The following is a 7,292-nucleotide window of genomic DNA, read 5'->3' as shown; positions in this document are numbered from 1 at the left end:
CGCTAGCCTTTTCTTTAGCCTATCAATAACCGGATCCCAAATACTTATCCTTCTTGAAGAACTACCAATAGGAAGTCCTAAATAAGTGATTGGAAGACTTCCAACTTCACACCCCAGTACGCGAGCACATTCTTCGCAATTACTGGCAGCATCTCCTACTCCAATAACTGAAGACTTTTCCAAATTAATATTCAATCCAGTAATTTGTTGCAGCTCAATTAGGATTTGCTTTAATGCCGTAAACTGTGCAGGATTTGCATCAAGAAACACAATCGTATCGTCTGCAAACTGTAAATGCGTTATTGGCGTTCCATTGCTCTTTACTTTGAAACCGCTTATTAACCCATTTCTTTCGTACGTTTTTGATTAAATAATTTTCACAAATAGGAAAGCACTGATTGACCCGAAGGGAAACAAGGAAGTGTATGATCACTTATCGTTGTTCCTATGCCCCATCGACTTGACAAAATCGGTGGACACGGAGTATACTTTTGCGGTTACCAGTCAAACTGATTCCAATAACACAGTGGAAAAGGGTAAAATCTTGATTATCTTACGCTACCATTGATTAGTTCTTTTTGTAGTTAATTCACAGACTTCATCTAATTACTAATCGTTGAATGCTGCAGAAGCAACAAAAAGATTCCCTGATATAAAACATTCTGGCTGGGGTTGGCGAAAGTTCATGCCTCTCAGTGAACTGCACGACCCTGACAAGGGATATATCGTGAATGATACTTGTATCATTGAGGTTGAGGTTACTTGTAGGATGGATGAGGACTCAAAAGATGCTTATGACAGTGTGAACGAAAGCGACCTGAACAAGGTTGCACATACAGAAAATGAGAAACAAAGTAGTCCTGAGTATCCAGGAGCAGGACAACCCTTCGGTGAAGGGAGACATAACAACAAAGTCGGTTTCGGCAAGGAAGAGGAATTTGAAGATGTCGGAGGGTTTTGTATTCTGAAAACACAGGCGCCGCTATATAGGCAAATATGGTTGAAATATGGTCATATTCCATCTGCCAAGGTAATGCCAATCGCTTCCTATCCAATCCTAGTAATTGTGGTCAAAGACTTGATGTGTTCTATCACAGATATGCATAAATGCCATTATGTAGATTTATCATCTGAAATGATCGATAGATGGGAAGATATGATAACAATGGCTGAGAAATTTGAATTTAACATTGGATGGCTGCGGGAACGATTTGAACATGTGAAAAAAGGGATGTGTCAGATGCAGAATGAGAATGTTAAGACGGAACTGCTGGAGCATGGTCAGCATTTACGTGCAACAAAATCAAAGATGAGGGTACTCAGGAATGTGATGACAAAGGTAGAGGTTCAGTTGATTGCGTTGAAGGATGACGTGCGTGAGAAAATTTCTGGGTTACTCTCCAAATCAGATACGGAAACCTATCTGGAAATAGGTGAAGATTTACTACTAGATGGATTGTTCTAAAAAGTACAACTTTGCCTAGTACTGAAGGCTATCCAAGTCTTCTACTGAAAGGTTCGACCGGCAACTGCTCTGGCCATGCACATCGCCCACCAAAGCATAGAACTTCCCTGACAACCCTGAATATAAACCTCATTGAGCATAGAACTTCAGTAAATGTAGGTTTTTTTAACAGCTGTGTAAGATGATATGTGATCTTCCCCTACAGTGACAGTGTTTATTACACTTCCTTTTTTGATGTTCAAGTCTTGTAAAATGTGCTCAATACTGCAATTCCAAGACCCAACTCTCTAGAATACCAATAACCATCAACTAGTACTAATACAGTCTTCAAAGAGCAGTCTCTAGTTTCCTTGGCAAACATATAATTAGTTATAGAAAATTGAGTCATATAACTGCATGATAAGCACGCAAGCAAATTAACCAGGTGCATTCTAAAGTGTAAAGATATATCCTGGAGGAGCATAAAACCCCATAAATCGTTCTTAAGGGAACAAAAAGGGTTACCAACTCTATGATGTCCCCCTAGAGTGTTACACAGAAGAAGCATAGAAATATACGACAACAAAAGAAATAGGTACACCTCAGGAGAATTCATTCCGGGTACTTTATTTCTTCTTGTGTTGATTTTTTCTGCTCTTCAACTTCTCGCCAAGAGACTTAATTGAAAGAGGACAGTTCATATGTGGGATTCCCTGACAATAACCCAGTCTGAAATCATCCTCTACAAGTTGTTTTAGAGATTTAGTTTTCTTGTCATAACAACAAATACCCCTTTTATTTACCCACATTAAAACCTCATTATTCCCGGTGATGGAAAACGGCTCATATTCATTATGCATGTCAAGAATTGAAGCAGGGATGCAAAATTCCAAACTCCAAACATCTTCTTTAACATCATAGTTGATCTCTTGTTTGCTTTTGTATGACCATATATGCAGATCCTTACCAAATTCACCATAAACAAGACATAAATTCCCTCCCAACACCTTTACTTGATAGGAGGTCCTCCTTTGTTTATACAAGGCTTTGTCACTCCTACTATCCAAACATGGTGGTATGTTTGCAAGCACTCGAAACTCCTCAGATAACAAATCAAACGCCACGATGTTTGCTTGCTCGTAATCCAGCCAATATAGTGATCCATTTGCAAGGACACCCCTTCTGGAGATTACGTAAGTGATTTCTCCGATGCTTCTCCACCGAGTGCCACTCCCAAGTGTATAAATCTCAACGGATCCTTTGGTTGTGACTGGCTTATCAGAGTATACTCTATCTGGGTAATGATGCGAATGACCTTGTATTTGTTGATGGAAGGATGGTAGCCAAATCCACTCACAACAAAACCCTTTTTATACTTGATTCGTGGAAGGTTGATATATTCAGTAGTGATAGGATTACAAATGTAAACAGGATCAAGGACTTTGTGATGGGGCACACGGAAACAAACCAAACCATTACAAGAACCAACTATATGATCAATGTTGGAAAAACGATTAATAAAAATACTTTTTAAAGATTTTAATTTAGTGTTTCTTTTGTGAATGAAAACTTATTAGTCCCACATAATGGAGTTTCCACTCTTTAGTTGTTTTTAAGAGACTATATAAGATTTTTAGTCCCACATAGGGGAGGAGCTCTTCTTAACTTGAGTTTGTCATTATATAAACAAATTCACTTCTTTTGTAAAAGTATGAAAAAAAAAGGGTTACTCTATATTCTAGAGGGACCCCTATATGGTAAAGTGGTTTCTCTATATTTTAGAGGGACCCCAAAGGGGATTCTCTATATTTTAGAGAGACCCCCAAGGGAAATATTTTGTATTGCTTTCTTTAGCATTCGCGATTTTCCTTAATGTTTTTTCGGAGTTGCCAAGCTCAAGTTGAGCATCTACTACATATGCTAGTAGTAGGTGTATTAGGGTACATATGCTAGTAGTAGGTGTATTAGGGTGTTTTATCCTGGAGATATCCGTCCTGTGAGGGCTATAGCATCACTCTTGAGTGTAGCCGGGCACAGCGTGTTGAACACGCGACTCACTCTGTTTTTCAAAGTTTTTCCCTGTTGCGGAGATATGGGGAGCTTGTTCATTTCGTCAAAGCAATCACTTCCACTATAAAGGAGCTAAGTATCAATAACTTTTTGCTTATTTGATTTTTCTTTGTTTTTGATTATATTGCACCCAACAATCTTAAGACATTAGTTATTTGTAATAATCGAAAATGGTTGGTCTTGTGAATCATGGATGTTAATTGTGGAGTGAAAAACAAAAAACGAATTTTTGGTCAGCTGTAGAGTTTCAAATTTATCTCCCAACATGGAAGGAATTTCGATGACCCCTTTTGACACAACGTAGTAGACATCCTGATAATTACCCGCGTAAAATTTCAGAATTTTTGGAGTTGTAAAAATATTTTTTTTGATATTTTACAAAACAGAAAAACGTTTCTGAAAAATTCTGACAAGCAGAAATTTGTTGTTAACTAAATTAATTTTTGTGGGGTAAACATGAGTTTTTTGAAACGCTGATTCAAACGAAGTTTCTATATCTGGATGTTATCTTCAAAACTCATATTTTACTTTGTGATTTGGAATTGTGATTTGTGAATAAAGGTGTCATCTCCGAGGGACATGGCTAATAGCCGCATGTGGTTGGAAATAAATCTTCCAAAGATGGCAAAGGTGAGAACATCAAGCGCAACACTAAGCGTGGTCTTCATAATATAGGTATGTTTCGTAAACCTGAATCTAGCATTGCTTTAATTAAGGGTGATTTTTATGTTTGTAAATTCCTAGCCATATGGTAGTAAATTGTAGACAACGTAAAAACCTTAATAAGTAGTAAGTTAATGCTAATTTAGTTGAAACAAACTAGAACGAGTTCAGTGGCATGATGTCGGAAGTTATTTTAATAAGCAATGTGAGAGATATTGATGGGTGGACTTTGGAGCCACTAAGCATGTTTGCTGAAACAGAGACCTGTTCACCTCCTATTAGAGGATAGGGGATGTCGAGAAACTCTATATGAGTAACTCATCTGCAACAGAGGTTGCATAAAAGGAAAAGGTCGAGCAGAAGCTCATATCTGTAATATTCTCACACTGAATGAAGTTTTCATGTTCCGGGCATATGCAAGAATCTTGTATGTTTTTATGTTGTAGATGGTAAAAGATTGAAGATCTTAAGTGAATTTAGAAAACTTGTTGTAACTAAGGGCAGTTATTTTTTAGGAGACGGTTATAAGACTTAGGGTCTTTATAAGCTTGAAGGAAAATCTGATAAAATGAACATAGTTGATTCTTGTGCTTTCTTTTGTGTGACTTTGACATGTAAGTTATAAGTCAATGCATAAACTGGATAGCATAGGCTACGTACCCAAATTTAATTTGGATATTGAACACAAAAGTTAAATTCGCGTAGAATCAAAATATGATAAAAAAACCTTTTAACAAAAAATGTTCATACAAATTCTAAACCCTTAGAATTAATTCACTCGGACCTAGTTGACATGAATCCGGTTCAAACTAGAGGTGGTAAGAAATGGTTTATTACTTTTATAGACGACTGTACTAGGTATTGTCATATATATTTGCTTAGAGGTAAGGATGATGCCTTAGAACCTTTAAGATGTATAAAATTGAAGTTGAAAACCAAATGAATACTACCATTAAAACCATTAGGTCTGACCGTGGTGGTGAGTATAAAATTCCGGAAGGAAATTTCTGTGTAAAACATGGCATAATACACGAAGTTACCCCTCCTTATTCACCTCAGTCGAGTGGTGTAGCTGAACTTAAGAACCGTACCCTTAAGGAGATGATGAATGCTATGTTAATTAGTTCAGGATTACCTTCGAACTTGTAGGGGAAGATGTCCTCTCAGCCTGTTATATCCTGAATAGAGTACCTTTTAAAGGATCAGATAAAACTCCATATGAACTGTGGAAAGGTAGACAACCTTATTATGCATACTTCAAAGTGTGGGGGTGTTTGGCTAAGGTTTCCATCCCTAAACCTAAAATAGAGGACCCAAAAATATAGCTTCGTCCATAACATTTACCGAAACCCCACTCTGCTAAGAAGCTTCATTTAGTGAAATGGACAAAGTCCGTCTGAAGCAGACTTGGGATCATGCTAGTTTACCTCCGGGAAGTAAGACCATAGGATGTAAATGAGTCTTTAAAAGGAAACGTAAGATAGATGGAACTGTGGAAAAATTATGAGGCTAGGTTGATATCTAAAGGATATAAACTAAAAGTAGGTGTACATTTCCTTGATTCTAATTCGCATGTGACAAGAATTACTTCCGTTGAGATGCTAATTGTTATTACTGCCATAAACAACTTAGAGATACATCAAATGGATGTTAATACAAATTTTATAAAGCCGTGAATTAGATAAAGAAATTTACATAGACCAACCTGAGGACTTTGTAGTGAAAGGTTGTGAAGACAAAGATTGCAAGTTGAACAAATCTTTGTATTGTTTTCAAATAAGCACGTAAACAGTGACATGATAATATGATCATGTGATAATGAGTAGTGGATTTAAAGTAATGAATCTGACAAGTATATTTGCAAGTAACTTGGTAAGGATTCCTATGTGATTGTATGCTTGTATATTGATGATATGCTTATACTTGATATAAACGTAGATATAATTAATTGCACTAATACATACGCTGAATGATAACGTTGACTTGAAAGACTTAGACCTTATTGATGTAATCATAAGGATGAGGATTAGAAGATAATCTAACATTTATAGTCTTAGTCATTCTCATTGTGTTGAATTTGTGCTTATGAGATACAATCAGTCTGATTGTAAGCATGCCTTACTCCGTACGATTCTTCTTGTAGATTCGAGAAAAATAAGAGTAATGGAATATCTTAACTTGAATACTCAAGAGTTATAGGATGTCTGATGAATTTAATGAACTGTAAGAGTCCAGACATTTCCTATATTGTGAGTAAGTTAAGTATATATACTTGTAGTCCAGAACAAGAGCATTGGGATGCGCTTAATAGAGTATTATGGTACCTAAAATACTCTATTACCTTTTGTTTTATTTATGAAAGGTATCTTGTTGTCCTTGAGGGATTTTATGATGCAAAATGGATAGTTGACTCAGAGGAGTCTAAGTCTACCAGTGGATATGTTTTCACTCTAGCATGAGGGTTTGTTTCTGGAAGTTTTTCAGACAAACATATATTTCTCAATTCATTATGGAATCTGAGAGTATTGCGTTAGATAAAGCACGAGAGAGGTCCGAGTGCCTAAGATGCTTTTTAGAAGACATTCCTCTCTGGCATAGGCCTGTGCCAGCTATATCTATACATTGTGTTAGCCAAGCTATAACAGTTAAAGCTAAGTAATAATTAATCTCAATCGGCGTTATTTCCATTGATTGGCTAAAGTCCAAGGAGAATTTCGCGCAACCTTTGACGAAAGGTTTGTACAAAGAGATAGTCAAAAATGCATCGAGGGGGTTGGGGCTTAAGCTCATATATTAAACTTACCATGAAGGATACTCAACCTTGCTGACTGGAGAGATCCCATGATCAAGGTTTCGAATGAGAAACTAATTTTTGGTGGTTAAAGGTAAACACTATCAGAGATTTTCATTCTCTGTCCCTTCCCAATGGTGTAGACGTGATAGTGTGACTGCATGTGGAGGATGACTTTTTAATAAGTCTTAATGAGTTCTATAGTTTCAATTTAAGATTGAAGTGGGGTGTAGCAGTAAACACTCTTGATGGAATTCACCTATCTGAATGGGGAAGTGGGTCGCTTCCTATGAGAATATGAGCTGATTCTCTAGAGCATTCTGA

At 36.8% G+C, this 7,292-nt stretch overlaps 1 protein-coding gene across 1 annotated transcript; it reads left to right on the top strand.

Annotated features, from left to right (window-relative positions):
- Positions 1 to 233: 233 nt before the first annotated feature.
- LOC113296113 (MATH domain and coiled-coil domain-containing protein At3g58210-like) lies at positions 234 to 1,465 on the top strand. The gene is made up of 3 exons (XM_026544640.1): positions 234 to 238; positions 388 to 536; positions 630 to 1,465. The coding sequence occupies exons 1-3, from the start codon at positions 234 to 236 to the stop codon at positions 1,463 to 1,465; spliced, it is 990 nt and encodes a 329-aa protein (XP_026400425.1).
- Positions 1,466 to 7,292: the final 5,827 nt, after the last annotated feature.

This window comes from Papaver somniferum, chromosome 1 (genome assembly GCF_003573695.1).
Source record: "Papaver somniferum cultivar HN1 chromosome 1, ASM357369v1, whole genome shotgun sequence".
In the NCBI taxonomy this organism is placed as follows: Eukaryota; Viridiplantae; Streptophyta; class Magnoliopsida; order Ranunculales; family Papaveraceae; genus Papaver; species Papaver somniferum.
Note: the sequence above shows the minus strand (reverse complement) of the source record. Positions and strands in the feature narration are given on the sequence as shown.